This window comes from Theobroma cacao, chromosome 7, assembly GCF_000208745.1.
Source record: "Theobroma cacao cultivar B97-61/B2 chromosome 7, Criollo_cocoa_genome_V2, whole genome shotgun sequence".
In the NCBI taxonomy this organism is placed as follows: Eukaryota; Viridiplantae; Streptophyta; class Magnoliopsida; order Malvales; family Malvaceae; genus Theobroma; species Theobroma cacao.
Window position 1 is genome coordinate 10,625,597 of NC_030856.1, and position 23,879 is coordinate 10,649,475.

General features: G+C 33.1%; 2 protein-coding genes across 6 annotated transcripts; both read left to right on the top strand.

The window, feature by feature from the left end:
• LOC18594627 lies at positions 209-3,179 on the top strand. Of its 5 annotated transcripts, none has more exons than XM_018125221.1 (4): positions 209-367; positions 466-1,872; positions 2,669-2,727; positions 2,795-3,179. In XM_018125221.1, exons 2-3 carry the CDS (start codon positions 853-855, stop codon positions 2,720-2,722), a joined length of 1,074 nt encoding a protein of 357 aa, XP_017980710.1. In that variant the 5' UTR covers positions 209-367; positions 466-852; the 3' UTR covers positions 2,723-2,727; positions 2,795-3,179. The 5 variants fall into 5 exon arrangements, with proteins under 5 accessions (XP_017980710.1, XP_017980711.1, XP_017980712.1 ...); XM_018125222.1 differs by having other exon boundaries at positions 501-1,872; XM_018125223.1 differs by lacking the exons at positions 2,669-2,727; positions 2,795-3,179 and adding an exon at positions 2,252-2,437 and having other exon boundaries at positions 209-1,872.
• On the top strand, positions 15,197-21,942 carry LOC18594628. The gene is made up of 9 exons (XM_018124062.1): positions 15,197-15,438; positions 16,807-16,893; positions 17,062-17,131; positions 17,224-17,287; positions 17,481-18,138; positions 18,557-18,884; positions 18,974-19,080; positions 19,184-19,231; positions 21,529-21,942. Coding segments are annotated over exons 2-6 (876 nt in total). The 5' UTR covers positions 15,197-15,438; positions 16,807-16,811; the 3' UTR covers positions 18,559-18,884; positions 18,974-19,080; positions 19,184-19,231; positions 21,529-21,942.

Here is a 23,879-nt window from a genome sequence, read left to right on the forward strand (position 1 = left end):
ATTAAAAATAAAAAATTTACATTAATAATTTAATAATAAATTTTTATATTTAATAAAAAATTTATTTTGATTTTTAATTAAAAATTATTATTATAATAAAAAATAATTTTATCATTTTATTAATTATTTTTTAATTATTTTAAAAGTCATAATAACAATTCTTATAATCTACAGAATAATTCTCAATGAACAAAAAGCAATATATTCTTTTTTTTTAAATATAAGTACCAAACTTTATCGGGAACTCGAGAAAAGAGTAACTTCATGGAAAGAACAAAAGGGCAAAACTGTTCGGCGGCTTTATTCCACTGAAACGAATGATCTTCCTTCCTTCCTTTGGATTTATTTCTCTCCTTCTTCCCTTGAGGTATTATTCTCTTCTTTTCTTTCTTCAGCTTAAACTGGTGTTTTCTTCTTGTGCTGAGCAATTTTCTTTTTCAAAATTTTGTCGAAACAAAATATCAGTAATCTGTGTGAATTCGCTCTCGTTGCTTTGTTAGTTGGTGGTTGGTTTTTGAAATTAAGAAGAAAATAGATTCTTCTGGCCGAGATATGCAAATTCGGCCGATTCAGCTGACACAAGGACGATGTAATTGGCGTTGCCACGTCGCGGTACGAGTGGCAAATTGGGCGGAACAAGACGATGGTTGATGATGCTAGCGGTGGCGGTACGTTACTGAAGAAATTTGATTGTGAAGCTTTGAAGAGGATCCAATGCAAATGAAATCAACCGTAAAGGTCAGAGAAGGTAAGGACAGGTAATATCTGGGCTAAAGGAAGTTTACAAGGTTTTGGAGGGTATTTATGTAAAATGCATATATATAATATATTAGGGTTAGCGTGTAGCGGGAGATGTCATACATGAGCCGAAATACTAATAACCCCTCGAGCTCGAGCTCGAGCTCGAGTCGCTTTGGTGGGCAAGATGGAGTGGTGGAGGCTTTGCATTTGCTCGCTTGGACAGCAAGTGGGTTTGATTGGTACGTATTAAATTTGGAGAATGGTGTAATCAGTCAGACTTTGAGCAGGATGCCACCGAAGGCTCGTCGAGGTTCAACCGCCGTTGCGTGTGGCAACCAGATTTTCGTCCTTGGCGGAGCTTGCGGGCGGGACCCAACTTGTCCCGATGGAAAAATACATGAAATCCACTTGCATGACTATGTTTTCTACTTTGATTATCAGCATCCCGAAAATGGGTGGAGAGAAGCCTCTTCTATGTTGCTGCAGCGGATGAAACCCTCTGCTGTTACTCTTGACGGAAAGATTTACGTCTTTGGAGGATCTGCTGTGGGTCGTTTTGCCGAGGTGTTGGATATTGGTCAGAATAGTCGGGCTCTCCTGCGGCCCCCTTATGCTTCTAATATCGATCCTGTTTCTGTATCTTACCCTGTCCTCTTGGATTCTTCTCGTTCTCGGATTTTGGTGCATTTTGCTTGCAACAATTCTCTTTACGCCTACAATGTGAATGATAAATCATGGCACTGTCTCAATGAAAATTTTGGTAAGTGGTCTTTTGCAGCGGTAATTGTGGATGATGTGCTCTATGGTCTCGTTGACAGTCGTGAAGACTTGTATTGTTTTTCCGAAACGGAATGTTCTTTACGTGGGTACGATGTGGTTGAGAATAAACGCTTGCCCGCTAAGTGGTTACCTGAATTCCAAGTTTGTGTACCTAACCATGCTGATCTGTTTCACCTGGGCAATGGCAATTTGTGTTTAGCCTGGTACTCCGAATTAGAAATGCATTTTTATTACATAAAATTCAATGTGTGCAAGAATTCTGGGGAGGTTCATGCTACTGGAGAGTCTGATTCTGTCACTTGTGTTGAATTTCAAACCAGCTATTGTCAGATCTCACTGCTCGAATTGAAGGTTAGTATTCCCTAGACATCACTGCTATTGTCTCCAAGATGAATGATGGATTTGCTTTTATTACAACCATGCAGTGCTAACTTTTAATTCGTTTATAGGTCTAAGGCTCCTAGTTCCCTTTGGAGAATTAGAAGTCAGAGTTTCTATGAAGGGATTGCTTATAGATTTAGTTGCAATTTGAATTTTTTGGAGCCTATTGAGGGTATTGGAATTGGAGGAGATGGGTAACAACTATAGGTTTTAGAGAGCAAAATAAATTTTATTTTATTTTTTTATCAGCAAAGGATGCACTATCATTTATATGGCAAATTTGTAATCTTTGGGGAATCTTGTCTCATAGACCTTACAATCAAAAGAATACATCTTTGCATTTTTGCAGAGCCATTCGCCTGAGCATTCAATACTGGCAATTTAAGTTACCTATGGAAAATGCAACTTCAAACATAGCACATTTATGGAAACTAGAAAGTGAGATAACCATTTGGATTCCTAGGAATGTGGCTGCCAACTGAGTAGGATCATCATACTCGAGTCAGCAATACAACCTACAATGGAAAAGAGCAAGATAAATTTTATTTATCATAGGATTCTCATGTTAACTTAAAGAAAATGATAAGGTTTGGGAGTGATAATGATCTCTCTAACTTTTCTCTCTTTTTCTTGTTCTTTCCTCTTCTCTTCTTCCTTTTTCTCTTCCTTCACACAAGAAATCAAATTGTAAAATTGTCTACCCTTTCTCAATACATTTCTTCAGACAAAGACTCCAATTTTTTTTTTTTTTTGTTTTGCTTTTCAGATGGTAAATATTTCTCAGAATATAGAGTATGAATCAAAGCCATGTTTGTATTGAAGAGGGTATGAAATTTGTTTATGGAAATGGGTATGGGTCTGGATGTATGCTTATGATGTATTTGGTTGACAGGGATCGATGGAGAAAAACTTGGGAGTTTGAAGATGAAAGGTGCATATATTTGAAAAAGAAATATGGAGATTGATTTTGAGATGTGTGTGCTGGTGCCTGGTGGTGAGGTTGAGCCACTGGAGCTGCTCAATGGGCCTGGTTTTCGACTTGGATAAATGGGAGTGTTGATAATGTTTCTGGGAATGGATTTTGATATCGAGTGAAAGGATTGGCTATATTTTGAGAGCAAAAAACAAAACAAAAATAGAAGAAAAAAGGTTGCTCGGCAGCTGGATATTTTCCATTTTCCAATTTCCATCAATCCCCTGATTCTTTATTGTTGTTATTATTATTTTTTGGCTCTTAAATAGGGAATGGAAGTATATAGTTATCTTTGTTATTATTTTTTTAGTAGCCCCAAAATGAATACATTATTATGTGCAAAAAAATTAAGAAAACCATATTTTATTATTCTAATTTTAATTTTAAAATTAGATGCAGAGAAATTCAAAATGAGTGGAAGCATGAGGATAGAAGCCCAGGAGAGCGAAGGAACAAAAATGCAACTGTTATTGAAATGAATTGAAAAACAAGGATCTTAAAATGGAAAAAAAAAATTAACAAATAAAGCTTGTTATCGCTCCACGGGGAGGAATGGGGGTTTCGCTAATTCAAAAGACTCTTAAAGATAAAATCTCCTATTTCCTTGCAAATTTCATGATGTACTCCTAAACTTTTATTTTAATATAAATTAATAATTGATCAAGTTTTTATAATCGATGAGTTTTAAAAATATTATTATAAATTATAAAATTTTAAGGAAAAATCTCAAAAAATAGAGGAGAAAAAATAAAGGAAATGTAAAAGTGGAAAAAAACAAATAATGAAAAGATTTTTTTTGTCTTCTTTTCTTTCTGTCCTATTTATGTCTCCCCCTTTCAAAAAATCCGAAGTCTTCACTCAGTTTCAAGGTACAAATTAATAAACCAATTGTGTATGCATGATTTTTTTTATTACAAAAATAACCATAATTATTTATAATGAATCTCAAAAAGGAAATTTTTTAGAAAAATTGCAAGTAACAATTTTTTCAAATTTTCTTAAGGACGGATAATTATGAGAATGTACCAAAAGTGCTGTGGGGGATTCTCAAAAGTTATCTTTACAAAGGCCTCCTCATTGAGTCATGTGCATATATTAATAAATTTTTATGGTCTCAAGAGTATTAATTTATAAAGGTTTAAATGTATAACACATTCACATTAATGTGCACACACACACATACAAAGACTTTGTGAGTGGATACAGGAAAGAGAACAAGCCAAGTGGGAGAGTTTTTACAAAAAACCATTCTTTGCAAAAGCACATGATAATTACAAATCCTTTTAATGACAATAATCTAATTTCAACATTTCCACAAATGCATTTAAAACTCAAATTTGTATAAAGAGGCAATAACACATAAAGCTTAACTTACAAAACATTTGCAAGGAGAAATTAGAAAAAAGTTTTTAGACTCACGTATTCAACATCATTCATTCATAACATGAATGTATCATCCAATAATGATTCATATCATCATTTCCACTTAAGCACAACAATCGTCAAGTCACTAATTATAGGCATCACAATATCCATTATACAAGTAAGGTGTCAATGCATACTATTAACAAAGTCAAAGGGGAGAATGGATGTTTTTGCCTAATTCATCCTTATGGTATTCTTACCCCCGCATCGGGGCTTAAGGAGGGAAAAGTGGTATGTTCGCACAATTTGACCTTTTAGTATTCTTACCCTTACACCAAGATTCATAAAGAGGAAAGATGACAAATTCATCAATCTTGACTCTGTAGTATTCTTACCCTCACACCAAGATTTTATAAGAGGATGTTCACCAATCTTGTCCTTGTGGTATTCTTACCCCCACACCGGGAGTTTATAAGGGGAAGAGACGATACATTCACCAATCTCGACCTTATGGTATTGTTACCCTCACACTAGGCTAAAATCAACATATCACATAATTAAAAAAATTCATATGAAATCTTACCAAGATCAAGCATCAAATATCCAATCATGACATTCATCTTTTGGATTCAACAATGGCGTCATTACATTCACATGAAGCTTAAAATGGTGGAGACCTACTCATCCACATTCTCATTTCTTACAATTTATGGGCATTTTACCATCCACATTCATTTTTGAAATAGAGGTGTCTCGTTACCCACACTAGCTCGTAGGCCGAAGTAATTAAGAAACTTTTGAACAAAATCATTTAAAGGGCTTGTCCCCCTCATTGAAAACTAATACATAATATGGATATTTACTACATAGTTGTCACGACCCAATCTCGAGTTCATGACTAGTGCAAGGGAATCAATGAGAATTACCTTCGTAATCCATGTAAGCCTAAATATTAAATAAACTATGTAACTAGTATAAACATGTCCTATATATATAAATTATATAAACGAGTTTGCAGCCTCAAATGCTCAACATGCGGTAGAAAATAAACATAATATGGTATATCGGTCGTCTTGTGGTAGAAACAACCTATCAGTTGTCCCATGTCAATAATATAAAGCATTAATTATTGCATGACATTAACCGAGCCATAATCACAACAACCTGAAATATAAAGACAGACTTGACCAACGGAGTACGACACAAAAGAAAAGGCTGACATCTACTAGATGCCATGACGATCACCTACCAGACCAACCATAGAAGACTACTCCTCCCAAATGGACAGCGAGCCAAACTATCTACTCTATTGATCTAAAAACAAAAATAGTGGGGAAAAATAACGTGTGGGTCATAAAGATTCTGTGAATAGATATGAGGAAGGGGATTAAGTAGGGGGAAGAGTATTTAGAAAATACACTATCAAAAATATGCAAATAGATAATTAATCAATATCTACAAAGCTCCCATTTTTCAAGCATTAATACAAACCGAGTCTCGCTAACTAAACGTCTTCACCTGACAATCCTACTTACCAAGTGTGTCAATAATCATTTGGTCAATACCCCGACCAATTCCTTTGTTTTCAAGATCATTATCTTTCAAACGACATTAAGAAACGTATAACTTTACCTTTTTATAAAACATTGATTATAAAATGATTGTAATTTTTAAACATTATGTAGATATTGAAATCTAAGTTTAAGAAATTTGGAGAAAACATCATTTCACTAGCATTAGAACAATAATCAAGGTTTCTAAAGATTCAGTGTAAAAATCAAACACATTTAGACTTTAGAAAAGCTTTTGAAAACATTAAATTTCAAAAATATACCTAATCTATTGATACATGAGACCTATGTATCAATGTTAGTCACATTTATCGATAAATTCCTTGAATCTATTGATAGATAAAAGATAAAATGCAATTCTGAAAGTTCTGTGTTGAATATATCGATACATGATGAACAAGTATCGATGGATTTGCTATAGAGAGTAAAAATTCAGCCTAAAACTAACCACTAGGACCTTAAACAAGTATCTAATTCAACCATAGACAAATAATTGACATGTAAACACTATGTAGGCAATAAATATGATATAATTCATCAATTCAATCATGAATTTCATAACACTTAGTCTAAATTTCCACATTAGACATTTATTCAAAGAAGATAACTTAGTCTAACTCACCACATTAGACATTCATTCAATCAAAAATGGAGCTCAAACCAAGGACAGCTAATCACCTAATGTCGTCACACTAGAACTAAATAGTTTGTTACTCTACGACCGACAACTATTTATAAAAAAAAAGTTAGCACTTTGTTAGCTACCAAATCCAGCGAGTCTTGAGAAATTCTCAACCGACTCAAGTTGCCTCTCATTTTGCACAATGACCAGTGTTCTTTGCCACTAGTTACAGGTCCTTATACTTATAGGCTCCATCAACTACAATACAATTATTCAGCATACAATATATAATCAATCAAAAGATGAAATATGTTTTGCCACATGCATAAAGATTGAGACAACATAGAACCATAGTCAATCAACCAAACACATTACTAAACAAATGACCATAATTACCATGGCATTATCAAGGAGAAAATATTTCTCATACAACATTTAAAATCTAGTAATCATACATTAGTCATACACAAATAAGATGTTGAGATATAAACACAATTGAAAGGCTTGTTCCTTATTTTCAAATACCATATAGTAGACTATATATATTTAGTCTATAATTTTTCATAAACATCTTTAAAAACATTTGTTTACCACACAAACGTAATCAAAACTCATTTATATGCAAGGCAAAGGATTGGCATGCTTAATTATATCCAAATAATCAAAAACACCGCATCCATCCACCTCAATGAAGCATGCCTTGTTTTTCAAGGATTTTTGTTAAACACTTAGCCTTTCAAAAGTTCAATCATTCTCCACAAAAACTAACATAATGTTACCAACTTTAATACTTGGTTCTTCTAAGCTAATAATCATCAAATCCTTAACTAAACAATTTTCATCAACTTAGAATCTAAAAACAATGGCTAAACCAACCTCTAACTAAAGGAATTAATCAGTTAGTAGCTAAAGTTAAGCAACTTTACCTTAGTGAGCTTGTGAGTTCCAAAACCAAACCAAATCCTAGGTTTCCAAGAACAAAAACAAATTTATGAGAATCCAAATAATTTTTGAAAATCTAAACTCGAGATTAATCGGTTAAAAATCGATTATTTACCTTCCAAAGCATTTAAGATGAAAAACCAAGCTTAAGGATAACTTAAAATCTTTAGAAACCTTTGATTTGATGAAAGATAGGGTTGAGAGCATAAAAGCAAGAGGGTGGTTGTGTTCCTAGCTAAAAACCTCGTTTTTACCAAATAGATAAGGGTATGAGAGTTTTAGGGCTTTTAAAATAAAGGTGAAAAGACCAAAATACTTATTCTTTTCCAGTTTAGATGTCATCAATTGATAGATCGAGCATATCTATTGATAGATTTGGTCATCTATCGATAGATATTCATATTTATCGATACATGTTCATCTGATTTCAAATTTTAGGATTTTGTGGGTTGATCTATTGATATATGATGAACATGCATCAATATATACACTACACTTTAAAATGAAATTTTTAAGTCTAAAATCAACTCTTTGGACCTAAAAAGATCTCAACTCTTTTACAAACATATCTAGTTATCAAAACATGATATTTCAGTTCAAATTAACTTAGAATTTACGTTTAAAAACATTAAATCGCTAGCTCACCAAGTTAGATTATAATTTTAACCTTTATCTAGGTATAAGGTTTCACAATAGTAGATTGAAAACATCCTTGAAAACTCTATATCTCATACAATGTGATTTATTTGAAACCAAAATAGCATCCACTTTATGCAAGGTAATTCCTTTGATAAGTCATGCTTAACTTTGCCGTATGAAATACTTTAAGAGGTGCACCCACTCACTTTCGAAAAGTTGATTTCTATTGACAAGTGAAACTCTAATCCAACAAATTTCTTAGAGTTCCAACCGTTCCTAAACATCCAGTAATCATTGCAATTAATACTTAGTCTAGGAATCACATAATAATCATTTTAGGCTATTTCGAAACTATTCGAGTCCACGTAAAACTAATTTTCAATATTAAATCTATTACTCCTCAAATACCCATGTATTTAAATCCATAAACTCATCATCCTTACCTTAGATGAGCTCTAATCATAGCGGAAAAACCATCAAATCCTTTGGTTTGAAGGAATCAATAAATCTAGAACAACGAACAACATTTTCAAGAACCAAATCCAAGATTTAAAGAGTTAAAGGGTGGAAAATGTCACCTTTACTCTTAAAACTCAAAACCAAGCTTTCAAATCATCAAAAATGGTGATTTGAGTTGAAAATGCGTTTAAGAGGGTTTAGGGCTAAGAGAATACCTTGCAAAAATGACAGAGGGTTACAAACTTCGTAAAATGTGATATATTTATAATTTAGGGTGTGAAAATATGTTTTTACTTTTTTTATTTTTCTGAAAACAACATCATCTTAAGGTAGGTCTGATTTATTGATAAATGTTCTTTTAGAAAGCTCTCAGGTTGCTATCTATCGATAAGTAGGTTTGATTTATCGATAGATGTTCTTCAAGTCTCTTTAAAAACTTTTTAAGTTTAATATATTGATAGATGATGAACATCTATTAATAGATTTGTTCAGAATGCACTATAAGTGTCTTTAACAAGCTTTAAGCTTATTTAAGTAACTGTTCTCATTTTTATTTATTCCTTTTTACTCTCCATTTACTTAAGTTATTTAATGTAAATAAGCACACACCCTTCATTTAAATTAAATAAAAATATCTAAAAAATCAAATTCCAAAAAAATCAAAATCTAATTTTTGGTTTTAGCAACAAAATCGACTGAAATTAAATTTGCAGCTCTCTTTATCATAGCAACCGTACATTAAAAATTATGAAAAAATCATTTTTGGTCATCTAAATATCAAGGGAATCATTCTCGTCATTTTTTATTTTCAAAAGATAGATGTTCAAAAATACGAAATCAATTATCAATATACGAGGGTATAAAAAAATATTGGACCTTTCATACTTTCGTACTAGTCTTCGATCTCTCTTCTTTAGGAATTGAAGTTATTGGGTACCAACTTCACAAGCACTAGGTTTCCCACCTTTAAGTGTTCTCCTTTCGACCTCTATTTGCCTATTTCTTCATCTAGCTTGAGGCTTTCTTTAAAAAAGCTTTGGCAATTTCAGTGTTTTGTCTCCATTCCTTAGGAAAGTTGAACACCCGGGGACTCTTCCTGATATACGATTCCACTGAGATATAAGGAAGTTTTAGTTGTTGTCCGATGATGACCTCGAAAGGGGTTCTATTGGTGGTTGAGCTCTTCTGTGAGTTGAAACATAATTGAGCCACATCTAGTAGGTTAGGCCAATTCTTTTGGTTCACCTGTACAAAGTGTCGCAAGTATTCTTTCAATAACTCATTGAAACATTCTATCTAGCCATTTATTTGTGGGTGATAATTGGAAGATATGTTGAGTTCTAACCCCAATTGCTTGAAAAGCTTTTTCCAAAAAAAACATGTAAACCTTGGATCTCTGTCTCTGATAATGCTCTTAGGAACACCCCAATATTTTACCACGTGTTTAAAAACCATGCGAGCTATTTCTTCTACAGAGCCAACTTCTGCATGGGAAGGAATGTCGTGTACTTCGAAAATCGATCCACTACTACCAAGATCGCTGTCATATCTCCCACTTTAGGAAGTCCTACAATAAAGTCTAAAGAAATAATTTCCTATGGTTTGGTCGTCATTGGTAGAGGTTCGAGCATTTCCATCAGTCTGTCTACTTTGTCCTGTTGGAAAATGATGTAAGTTTTCGTATAATCCATCACATCTAGTTGCATATGAGGCCAATAGTAACCTTGTTTCAATAGTGCAATAATCTGATGCCAAGTTGGATATCTTACCGAAAGAGTGTCATGGCATTTGTACATTAATTTTTACCTAAGATCTCCTACTCTTGGAACAAATATGTGTGGTATCTTCATTAGTAAGAGTCTATTTTTTACCCAAAAGTATTTCGATTTTTTGCTCTTCACCAACTTCTTAATGGCAATTGCTTAGGGGTCTCGATGTAAAATTTTCCTAATCAGTTTACGGATATTTATGGTCACTCTGCTGGTTATCATTGGTGCGATCACCCTTAGAACTGTAAGTTCGGCCTTCCTACTAAGGGCGTATGCCACATGGTTAGCTTTTCCAACTTTATGCTCGAAAGAGAAATCAAACTCAGCTAGAAACTTTTGCCATCTTACTTGTTTAGCTATAAGTCTTGACTGTGTGAAGAAGTGACTTGTGGTTGTATTGTAGGTCTTAATCACGAATTGTGATCCTAACAAGTAGTGTCGCTAGGCCCATAAATAGTGAATTACTGTAAGTAGCTCTTTCTGCTGTGTCGTGTATCTTCTCTTAACTTCATTTAACTTCTAACTTTCAAACACAACCAAGTGTCATTCTTGTAGCAACATTACTCAAAGGGTAAAGTCTGATGCATCCGTCAATACCTCGAACAACTTTGCAATATCGAGGAGTGTTAAAACAAGATCCGTCATCATCGTGTTCTTCAAACTTTCGAAAGCTTCTTAGCACTGTGACATCCAACTTCACTTTTATCCTTTTTTTAGCAATTATGTCAATGCTACTGTCCTTCTTGAATATCATTCCACAAATCTTCGATAGTAATTGGCTAACTCTTTTGCATGTCCATCCGGATGTGCCTTTATTCAATTATGTGGCTTAGAAACTAGATTCAATTTTGCATGAATGCACACTTCTCTCTTTTTACATATAATAAGTGGTACGTAACTTTTGGAAGACCTGCCGCATGTGCCATTGATGTTCCTCTAAAGTTAAATTATACACAACAATATCGTCTAAGTTGATTACCACGACCTTGTTTAGATAATCTTGAAACACCTAATTCATCAGTGTACACAAGGTAACAGGAGTATTGGTTAGTCCAAAAGGTATAACAAGAAATTCAAATGCTCCATACCGTATTACACAGGTGGTTTTCAGCTCATCTCCCTCAACCACTCTTACTTGATGGTATTCCAATCTTAAATCTAATTTGAAGAAGTACTTTACACTACTTAGCTGGTCAAAGAGATCTAGTATAAGAAGGATATGATATTTATTCTTAACTGTGACTTTATGCAAAGCTAGGTAATCTATGCATAATCGTAAACTCTCATATTACTTCTTTTGAAAATGTACTGGGGCTCCAAAAAGTGTTTTTGATGGTCAGATAAATTCGACTTGTATCAGCTCGTCTAATTGTTTCTTTAGCTCCGCTAACTTGAAGGGAGCCATCCTATATGGCCCTTTTGTAAGCGGTTTAAATCTTGAAAGTAATTCTATTTCGTGATCGATAGCTTGTCAAGGCGATAAGACCCTTGGTAGTTGTTTTGGCATCATATTTTGAAATTCTTTCAAAACTAGTTTTACTTTTTCAAGTATTGGATTTATATTATCTTCGCCTTTGTAGATGGGCATGACCATGTAGGAGGGCTCACACTTCTTGATCCCCTTCTTAAACTATATAGCTGATATCATATTTTACCTGCTTTTAGATAGAATTGAAACCGGTACCACACATGGTTATTATCTAAAAAACATTAAACAACTTGCAGCAAGGAAAGGGATAACTTGTGTTTTTGTCATAAAATCCAAACTCAAGATAAAGTCAAAGTCATTTATAGTGGCTACTGTCAAGTTTATCTTTGTTTCCCAAGAGCCAATCTTAATCTTTTCACCTTTGGCTTTTTCCATGATAGCTGAAGTTGGTGAGTTAATTGCTTTCATCTATCCAAAGTCCTTATCTACTTTAAGACCGCATCTCTTTGCCTCCCCCAGGGTGATGATAGTGTTTGAGGCTCCCGTGTCGAGCTTGGTTTTAGTACTTTTCTCATTTAATAACACCTCTACATACATTAAACCTCATTGGGGCTCTTTCTCCATCTTTTTGAGTTGTACTTCTAAGGCACTGAGGAAACGAATAAAACCCATTCATACTGGCTCTTCCTTGACTTCTTCGACTATGGTATGAGGTAGGGGTGTCTCAACATTGGCAGTGTATATCGCACTGAGAGTTGCTTAGTGAGAACAGTCAGCTATTCGATGAGGTTCCTTGCATAGAAAATAAGATATCGGAGGTCGTGGCATGAAGTTTCATGGTTTATTTATTCTCAGTTAGGGTGAGTCTCTAGTAAGTGGCCTTTTATTCCCTCCCCCACTCGAGAGTCTGTTTACTCTTTGAGCTAGAGTTACTGGTCCTCAATGGAAGGTTTTTCTTTTTGTTGGAGTTTTCACTATAATCAGTGAGGTGCTCGACAGCCGTCATTGCCAAAGTCACATCTTATATCTTCTGTCGCTGTAACTTCATCCTCACCTGTGGTTTAAGTCCCTTGAGAAAATAGAACAGTCCATCTTTTTCAATCATATCCCTAATATCTAACATTAAAGTAGAGAATTTCATCACGAACTCCTTTACTGATTTCGTTTGTGACAAGTCCTGCAACTTACATCATGCCATATACTCAATATTCTCAGGAAAAAACTAAGTCTTCAATTCTTATTTTAGATCAGCCTAAGTGTTAATGTGGCACTTACCATCGATAAATTTGGAATGCCACCATAACTTCACGTCCTTAGCAAAATACATTGAAGTCATCGTCACGTTGTCCTCATTTGACTCTTTGTGCACAACTCAAAAATATTGCTCCATATCAAAAAGGAAGTTCTTCAGCTCCTTAGCATCTCTGATCCTTTCGTATTACTTGGGTTCCAGCACTTTGGCCCTTTTCTCTCGATCTCTTGAACTTCCACTAGCATTACTTGCAGCAATAACCAAAAGATTTACCTAAACTTTCAATTCTCCAATCTTGCCTTAGAAAGTGCTCAATGCATCCCTGGTCTCATCACTCAGGGTATTAATCATCTTGGACAGTTTTTGCTAGATTGTCTCAATTTTATCTATTCATTTGCGTAGAACCATCTGAACTTTTACTACGACCACGGTAACCTCTAGCTCATCAATCCTCTAATGGTCCTCTAGTGTACTCCTTGTGGTTACCATTTTTACTCTTTAAATCAACACGTCTCGCTCGTGCTCTGATACCAACTGTCACGAACTACGCTCCTTCACCTAAGTATGTGATAGTCCGTGCGGTACTTGAGTGGACGCTTCCACGCAAGTCAATCAATATTCAGTTATATTTAATCAAATATCGATAATAACAACAAATCAGACTAAGAGAATGGGCATTAAAATTATAAGACATATTGAATACCATATATGCAACTACTACGTCATTAATGAGAAAAATATTTTATTAATATGAAAATAATTACAAAGGGACCAAGACACGCCATTGTCGGGCCATAAGAGCAATCCTGGATAATTCGCTACAAACATATCTTTACTAGTGAGGCAACCTAATAATCCATCGATTGCTCACTCTTTAAGAAAAGAATATCGTCATTTCAAGCATTGTAATTGCTATTGGTAGAATATGTGTAAAATCTCATAAACTCTAAAGAGTTTATGAGATTTTACACATATTCTACCAATAGCAATTACAATGCTTGAAATGACGATATTCTTTTCTTAAAGGGTCTTTCCCTCTAAAGACTTAACAAGTATTTTTAGATATGTCACAATGAATCATTACAATGTTTGAAAAAGAGACATTTCCCTTATAAGTATAAAAGATTCAATCTCTTAGACAACTCTACTCTATCATAGTTTGATACAAGGTTGGCTCATGACACAAAGGGTGGGTTGGGCTGGGGTTTTAATGGCTTATATGAAAAATGAACTGACTAGGCCCAATCCATTTTTTCTCAGCCCACAAGGGTTTGGGTTTGGTTGGGTTGGGTTGGGTTAGGCCAACCTATATTGACACCTCTAGGTATAACAAGTATTGTTAAAATATTGATGTAAATATGTGAGATTTAATGTAACAAATTAATTAAGTCAAATAAACATAATTTTTTGAGAAATTAAACATTAAAATTTATATTCTTGAGTTTAAAGTATTTAACGATGTACAAATTTTAATTTATAAATAAATAATGGTAAAGATAAAAATAATTATAATGAAAATTAGTTAATGTAAAACATTATAAAAGTGGAACACATATTATTAAAATATTGACGTAAATATGTAAGATTTAACGTAACAAGTTAATAAATCAAATAAATATAATGTTTCGAAAAATTAAATATTTAGATTTATATTCTCAAGTTTAAAGTATTTAACGGTTTACAAATTTTAATTTATAAATGAATAATAGTAAAGATAAAAGTAATTATAGTAAAAATTAGTAGTTAAAAAAGTTTAACGTAAATTTTTAAGAATTATCATAAAAAATTATAAAAGTGGAATAAATATTGTTAAATTGTTAATGTAAATGTATGAAATTTAATATAACAAATCATTGAAGTCAAAATAAATATAATATTTGTTAAAATTAAAAATTTAAATTTATATTATAAAGTTAAAAGTATTTAACGGTTTATGAATTTTAATTTGTAAATAAATAATAATAAAGATAAAAATAATTATAATTAAATTAATTATTTATTAAATTTAATTTTTATTATAATATTTTTTGAAAATTTCTGAATAGTTAATATTTTTTATTTGAAAATATAAATGTAAATGTTTAATTTTTATAAAAGTTTATTATTTTCTTTGGTAGTTTTTTTTAATTAATATTTTATATTTTTGTTTGTTAGGGATAATTTAAGTTTTTTTCTTAACCTGCGTTTGACAGATAAACAGGCTGTAAGTTTTTTTTTATTGATCAACGGCTAAAATCGAAAGGCTCTTTTTATTCCATTGCCTTACGGAAAGGTTAGCCTTACTGTAGAATTGTCTTCACCAACCCTCGTCAACTCTCCACGTTCCCAAATCCCAATGCTTCTCCACGCCCAAGGAGATGCGCCAACCTAGAGATGCTTTGCTCCTAACCCCACAAGGTTCTGAGACTATAAATAGAACTCTTTTTCTCGGGAGGCACTAACACTCGCTTCTGTCTGTAGCAAATAGCTCAAGTAGGCTTCTTCTGTCATCTCACTTCCCTAAAACCAAGTCTTATGGCACGTTTGGTACGGGGAATAGCTATGCTATTCCCCCTCTATTCCCGGTCATTTCCTATTCCTTTGTTTGGTACCAAATTGAAATACGGAATAGCAATTCCACAGGAATAAAAATTCTGTCAAATAGGTTAAAAGTCATCTTTATCTATTCCCTTCTCCCCCCCCCCCTCCCCCTGATAATAGCTATTCCATGGCTCATGGAATAGCTTTCAAATATATAATGACCAAAATAGCCCTTATAACCTAAAAATATTACAACCTTATACCTATAAATACTTTTTTTCTCCCATTTTCCTTTTTTTTTCTCTATCTTCTCCCTCTCTCATTCTCTCTCTAACTGGAACTCAACACCGGCGACGGCGGCGGCAACGACGACGACAGCAACGGCAGCAACCGAATATGATAGGAAAACGTCGATCTAATCCTTTTCGACAATATTGAACCGAGATCCAACCAGATCTGGCACTCAACGGCCAGATCTCGTCGCGAAAAGCACCGGATCTGGTGCTTCCCGACCAGATCTCACGGTTGGATCTGGCACTCCACGACCAGATCCAGCCGTGGGGAAGCGCCGATCTGGCGCCATAGTGGCCAGATCCGGCCACATGGTGCGCCAGATCGGTGTTTTGTTACATCGGTTGCCTTTCCGGCGACCGGTCCATGAAAAAAAAAAGGTAAAAATAGAATAAAAAAAAATAAATTATTTGTAAAATTTAAAATATTAATATTTTATATATAATTGAAACATTATTAATATTAATATGATTAAAATATTAAATATTAATATTTTAAACTATTAATGTTTTATTTATTAAATTATTAATATATTTAATTTTTAATGAGTATTAATAAAAATAAAAATAAAAATTATTAATATTTTAATCAAAATAATATTAAATTATACTTAAAATATTATTAATTAAAATATAAGTAATTAAATTATATTAAAATATTGATATTTAAATTATTAATATTTTAATTAATTATAAATTATTAATATTTAAAAAATAAAATAAAAATAAATAATTATATATAATAAAGGGTATTTTTGTATTTTTATTTTTTATTCTTTTCTTATTCCAAAGCTTTTGTTACCAACCAAACACTGTAATAAGTCATAATAATTATTCTTACTCTATTCCATTCATCATACCAAACTACATAATACTTATTTTATTTTATTTTTATTTCATTATATTCTCACATAATAATTATTTTATTTTATTTCTATCTATTCCGCGAAACAAACGTGCTGTTAAGGTTATAATTGAAGCTATGTACCAGCTATGGTGGTTTTTATTCTTTTCGTTTTATTTTTAAGGAATTGGGTTATCCTCATTTGGATTTTTTTTTTCCTCTTTTTCCCAGATCATGGGTTCCGGACCAAACCGCGAGTGTGAGAGCAAAGATTCCTCTGGCGAGAAATCGAGAGTTTATAGTGATAGAAATCCTGGTATGTATTTTTATCCTTACGAATATAATCGAGCATGAAAGATTTGGAAAAATGGATTTCTTTCCATTATTTCATATTCCTATAGGAACAAGGAAAAGGTTTCCTTCTTTCCCCTCTTTCCTGTCCTGTACTTAATTGCTCTGATAAACTGTTACTTTGTTTGTGTAGTTTATATTACTTCTGATAATGGAAACCGCGATGAGCTAAATCAACTTAATACGCAGCATCCCATCAGTTGGTAATTGTGGAATTAAGCTAAAATTTCTGTTGTTTCAAGTTTTTTTTTTTTTCAATTAGATTTTTATTAAAGTTATATGATTTGCATTCCAGCAATGTCTCGTTGAATCCTAAAGAAATTGATGACGCTCAATATACTTCCTCTAAATTTATAGAGGTATACTTCCTTGAATTTATCATGTTTCAGTTTTTCAATTCCAACATCTCTATTTCACCTACTCATTTTGTACCTCCAATATTATTTTTTCTTTTTAAAAGTTGTATCTTTGACATGCTTTTATTACAATTTAAATTATCTTTTGGGTTTGTTGTTCATTATTTACTATCTCATATACATGTCTATATTATAGGGAAAAGGTAGATGTTTTATCATCAATCAAAAAGATATCATTCCATATCAAGGGCTTCGCATGCACCCAGTGGATTCTAAAAATATCCCTACTTCTTTCATCCCTTGTGAAGACATAAAAGAAGCAAAGAAGTTGTATGATTGCTTGAGTTCTTGCAATGATACAATGGTAGTCCAGTGCTATGATATAATTTGTTATGAAGATAAGGAATGGTTGGTTGTCGTTGAGCCTGTTGAAACTCTTAAATCTCTCTTTCGAAGGATTATGGAGGATCGGATACGTACGTCTCGTACAGGAATCCCAGCTACCGATAAAGCCAGATGGTGGAATCACATAAAAGATTTATTTACTAATATATTCCGAAATGTTATAAGTGCTTGTTGTACTGTCATTTGTGAAGAGAAGTTCATGAACCAAGGGCCCGTTTACTTTAACAATTTAGAAAAATGTTTAATGATTTCTGTTGCTGATAAATGTGTGAAGCTTTTACCAGATTGGGGTGCAAAAAAGGGTAGAGGTATTAATATTGACAAGCTGCAACAACTTATGTCAAGTATAATTGGGCTTCCCTTTGAGTTGAATGATGTTGCAGCAGATGGTGATTTCAAATTGCCCAATGAGCTAGTCTCTTTTCTTCATAATCTGCCAACGATAACTTGTAAGTTAATTGTATCTTTGTTATAATTCATGGTTTCCATTTTTAAAGGATGTCATCTTGTGGTTTGTTTGTGTATTTGCATATCTTGTTTTTGGTTGTTTTTTTTTGGTTTCATTTGTGCTTTTATCTTATGATTTCATTGAAAAGGGACATCATATTAGGGTTAACCTCCGTAATAATTAATGATTTTATTACTCTACAAAGAAAAGAAGTAGTTGCTGCTTGTTTTTTTAGCTAACTAACTATTGTAGTAATTGAATCTTAATCTTTGAAAGCATGTGTAGTAGACAGGATTTGCTGGTTATCCTGTTTTCCCTTTTTTATTAACCTCCAATAAGAAAATCAAGTTTTAACATATTTTGTAATACGATAAATAACCTAAATAAATTTCATGACTTTTCTCTGTCCCCAACATCAGGAAATATGTGGGTTTGAAGTTTCTACTTGATGCTCCATACTTTTGGAGTGGCAACAAGAGGTACAGATTTATTGAAAATCTGTATGACCTCATGAAGAGAGATGTGATTCAAAGGAAGCTTCTCAATGACAAATTGAAATGTAGGCATGACGAAGCTAGATGGGTAAAAAATATTGCACAATATGCGGTGCTTTGGGGGATATATAAATATGCTGGATCATCAGGTGTAGCTCCTGCAAAGTATGAATTGGATATCGATGTTGTACGGTTTTCGTCCAATGTTTACCGCCATTATAATGATGAGCAATATAAAAAGCTGTGAACTAAGGTATACTTTGGCCATTGTGTTTTTTTTTAAGGAAGATATTGGATTTTTCTTGTAACTAATCAGTTTTAATTAAATTGTATATTGTGTAGGCTTTAGAAAGAGTTAAAATTGAGGATGAGTTGAGAGCTGCTATCCCAAATTTGTATGTCAACCTTTCTGAAGCCCTTTTGTTGTATGCAAAATCCAATCGTGGCAAGTAAGCAATTTATAATTTATATAATAATCATGAAGTTTCTTTTTTTAGTTCAATTCATATTAAACAAACAATTTTTCTTTTCTTTTCTTTTTTTTTTATGTAGGCGAGAAGCAATTTTTGAGAAAGCATTAAGTTCGGAATATTTGTAAATGTAAGTTGCTTATCATTATAAAAACTTTGGTAAACACTTTATATGTAAACCATTCGTGTTATGATTGAACCAATATTTTTAAGGTTTTGTTTTGTCATACCAGTTTTGTAATATCAAACTAAATTTTTTCCTGTACAAATTATTATTGATGTATTTGTGCTTGCTTAAGGAAGAGGGTTTAACATAGTCTTTTTTAGTTTTATTAAGTATTTACCCTCATAATATTCTGCTTCCGTGAATGGCTTGTCAGTGGCAATCTGTTTATGCAAGTGCACCTTAGTGGTTGTCATTGTAATACTATCAGTTGTGTTTGACTTCTTATAGGTTGTATTTTGATATTAAACTTTTATGGTTTTGCTTACTTTCTGTTATGTGTTAAATGTTGTATTCTTTCAAGGAACCTTTACCAACACCCAGAAAAAATCACAAGAAAATAATTCTTTTATTGTTCTAATGGTCACATTTTCTGAAAAATCTTAGTCATTTTTCTTCTGTAGATGTTCTCATTTTTTCCTGCTATATTTTCATGATAGCATGGGAATTTTACATTTTTAGGCACTTTTTGTATTACTATTCTCTGTTCATTATGCATTTCAACCCTTGTAAATTGTTCTTATTTGGATTTGTTTATCATCACTTCTTTGCTATAGCTCTGCTTTCATGTATTAGAGCAATTGCGAATGATCCGGAAACATTACTTGAGACAAGCATACTCTTGCCATTAAGTTGAAGAAGCTTTATTGATATTTTGTGCTTCTGCTGAACATTCCTTTAATACTCGCTGTGTGTCATCCCGAATATCTTTGGTGATTGTTTATTTATAGTTATCCACACAAGGAGAATTACTAAAGTGAAGCATACCATAAGTTGCTTAGGGGCTATCTTTTGTGGATATGCACATGAGTGCCAAACTGTCAAGAGTTGATACAGAGTGGCAGATGAGGCATGTTCAAAAGATTAAGAAACAAGAATATGCCTATACTCTTAGTATAAATAATTTAATATTGACCTTAGCATTGCATATGAAATGCAAACAATGTATGAAATATATGTGTGTGTGTGTGTGTTTTCATGCTCTGTACATCCTTTCACAATACGTAGTTGTGGTAACAGTGCCAATAAGTAGTGATCAACACTTTCCTTTGTAATGGGACCTGAAATTTGTTTTCTCAGCCTATTGTTTTTCACCCTTTTTCAGCCTTATATTAAAGATATATTATACTTTCACCATACTCTGTTTATCATATTAACATATGAAACATGTAACATCAATTCAACCTTTTTTTAAAAAAAATATCAAAGACTAGAACAAGTCCTAAAAATAATTGGTTTTTTTTTTTCTAAAAATAAAAGTTTTCTTTTTTAAAATCTTTTTATTTTTTATTTTTCGAAATAAAAATATATTTTTTAAAATTTTGACTTTTATTTTTTTAATAATTTTGTTAAAGAATCAAGTTACGCCATTTGTCTGCCACATATCATTTACCCAAAGAGTGATGTGGCATTTAGTTGGCAAGGTGCATTCTGATTGCCCCTTGACAGATCATATTTTTTTAATGGAGTTAGAGGTTAGACCAGATTAGTAGCCAGAATGAAAGTTCAAGTATCAATTAAACATTTTTTTAGTACAGGTGAGGAATCAATTTAGACATTCTCCTAAACTATAAGAGCCAAATGTGACATTATCCTTAATATAAATGAAGGTTGTACATGCATTCTATACTTAATGAATGTCAATAATGATTTGATTTGATCAGTGTGAATTATTTTTGTTTTGGTGATATGTTATTTGCTGGTGCTCTGCTCTTCCCTGTTTTTGTTTTCTGGCTGATGAGTTTGTTGAGATGTGTAGCTCTTGTTTTTGTTTGGTGATTATCGTTATACTTCAGATGCTTGTTTTTGTTTTTGATTTCTGGGGAAAAAAAAATCTGACATAGTAAGTCTACCAATCTATGCAAAGAAACATAGCTTTAATGGCCTTGATCCTATTTAAAGTTACTACATGCCTTTTACTTGTTGTGGTATCTTTTAAAATGTGTATTTGTGATGCATATTGTGCTTGGCTGATGTTGAATTTCAATTTAGCAACTCCCTTAGGGTAGTTTAAGGATGGAGTAAGTCTGTGATTTGCCTTGATATGGTTTTGGTGTGCACACTGATTAACTTGACCAATTAATGAGCAAAATCAAGAACAACTGTTCTAATAGGTGGCCCTTTTTTCTTTCACCATTGTCAAGTTTGATGTTAACTGTTGTTTAATTATTGATGCTTAAGTTGTTTTTTCTTTTTTTGGACAGTTTCTGCTTGGAATGGTTTACAGAATGCAGTGTATGGAAGGATGCAGAGTACTTGGCTCTTCTTCATAGTGTAGGCAGTTTTGTAAGAAGGAAATTGTTCATGTAGAATTCCTTGCCTACTATGGAACAGCTAAAATGGAGATTATGGTCCTTCGGAAACAACCTAGGAGTTTGATAATATATTTGCTAGTTGATGCAGACATTTTTCTTTCCTGCATGCTTTGTGTTACGATTGTATAGTAACCATTCAAGTTTGACTTAACAGTTGTTACTCGTGTCGGAAAAGTGTACCAAAAAATAAATGTATAGTTCCGGCTGTAAATCAATAAACAGAGGCTTGGAAATTGTGTTGTAAGTATTGTAATAATCTTTTTCCAGCATGATGGTATATAGTTATAGGCAAGCAGATTCTGATCATAAATGTTAGTGATGTATATTTTGTTTAATTAATTAATTTATAGTAATATGTATTGAACTGCTTGTCTTGTGATATAAAATTCATGTTTTACATTTTTGTTGTTATGCTGAATTTTCAGTATGCATTGAAAGAGGAAAAACCAAAGCGTAAGCATCCGTACTCCCTATCTACAAGGAGATATTCTTTTAGTTTAGGGTAGCATTCTTTTAACTCCGTTTAGGTTTTTTTTTTTCTTTTTTTTAATAAAAAGAAGATTTAGAAATATGTCATGGGCCAAGATAGCTAACGAAAGTGCTGCATCCTCACTCAAGCGGTGATGATGATATGCATTGTTTAGTGCTTGGCAAAATCCCTAAGATAGCCCCAAAAGTCTCCTAGAATGCATGGGATAATAAAATCCCAAACGTAGCACCTAAGAAGTTGAACTCTGCCCCAGGGAACAAAAAACAGAGCAATCTGGGAAAAAAAGGAACAATCGTCGGTTCAGCAGTGTACGGGAGTCAAGGGTAAAAAGACAGTGGATTTGCGAAACAGGGAGAAGAATTTACAGCGGATTGAGAAAGAAAGAAGTGAGAAGAGCGGCGCCAAACACTCCCAAGGTGTCGAGATTAATCCTTTTGAAACACTGAACCAGTTTGCTGCGATTTCCATGGAGGAACAAGAAGTAGCGAATGAAACAGAGGATGATGTGGTAGTGGCTGTACAGTTGAAAAACAAAGAGCAAAAAGCAAATTGAAATATGGCTACTGTTGATAACTTGAAGAAAAATGAATGCCCAACTGTTCAAAATTGTTTAGATGTTGACAGAATCGTTGCTGAGTTGAAATAAGGGCACGGTTGAGTTTGAAAAAAATGCAAAACAATAAGTAGGAAAAATTCCAGATTACTTTAGATGCGGCTACTACTAAAAAATTGAAAAAAAAATGAAAGGCAGAAAGTGCAGAATTTTTTGGAAGGTGGCAGACAGCATGATGAGGCGGAAAGTCAAGGTTTTGAGGCTGATGATGTGCAGATTTATGGGCAAAAAAATCAGATTAATTTTTTAGATGATAACCTTCAGATATCTTCAAGTAATTTGGCCTTGACTACTCAATTGTCGGAGGAAGGACAGCTGCAGTGGGCTTTGGAGAATTCTTATAATGGTACATCGCACAGAAAAAAATAGAAAGTCTACAAAGGGAGACTAATCTCATACGCCTACTGTACATGGAGAACCTTCTTCAATGCCGAGGTCACATGCAGGAGAAAACTTAACAGCAGAAAAGGAGGATTTAGAACTCCATCCTTCCACCCTGAGGCGTAGAAAATCTACAAATGATATTCCATATGTTCTTGAGAATTCTAGTTCATATTCAGATGAAGAGCACAGTGACACTGAGCAAAGAGTGAGACATTGCAGGTATACCTTCCAAGAATTTAATTCTCAATGCATATAATGATTAATTGTTTGATATGGAATGCCTAAGGCATGGCAGACAAAGTAGTTCTCAAGAGAGTCAGAAAAATTGCAGCTGATGTATAAACTTAAGATGGTAGTTATCCTTGAACCAATGGTTGATTTTTCAAAATCCAATTCTTTCGATGCGTTTAGGGTTTGAGGGAGCTATATATAATTGTTCCAATAAGATCTGGATTTTCTAGACTCGTGATATTACTTGGGAGGTATTGACAGATCAGGTGCAGGGCCTTCATGTGAGGTGACTACCCCATGGCTATCAAGACCCTTCCTTGCTTCAATCATTTATGCAAAATGCAGAAGGACAGAACGAAGAAACCTAGGGGACTGCTTAAAAAATATATCAACAGATTTAAAGGCTCTGTGGATTGTTGGTGGAGATTTTGATATTACTAGAGTGGTGTCTCGCTTCTCATGGGTGTGGATTTTTTTATTAAAAATAATTTTAAATTATATAATATTATAAATAAAAATAAT

Coding starts and splice junctions, on each gene's coding strand:
- LOC18594627 (XM_018125221.1), top strand. CDS start 853: ATGTCATACATGAGCCGAAATACTAATAACCCCTCGAGCTCGAGCTCG. Junction 1,873..2,668: donor TCTCACTGCTCGAATTGAAG/GTTAGTATTCCC, acceptor TTTGCTTTTCAG/ATGGTAAATATTTCTCAGAA.
- LOC18594628 (XM_018124062.1), top strand. CDS start 16,812: ATGGGTTCCGGACCAAACCGCGAGTGTGAGAGCAAAGATTCCTCTGGC. Junction 16,894..17,061: donor TTATAGTGATAGAAATCCTG/GTATGTATTTTT, acceptor TTGTTTGTGTAG/TTTATATTACTTCTGATAAT. Junction 17,132..17,223: donor ACGCAGCATCCCATCAGTTG/GTAATTGTGGAA, acceptor TTTGCATTCCAG/CAATGTCTCGTTGAATCCTA.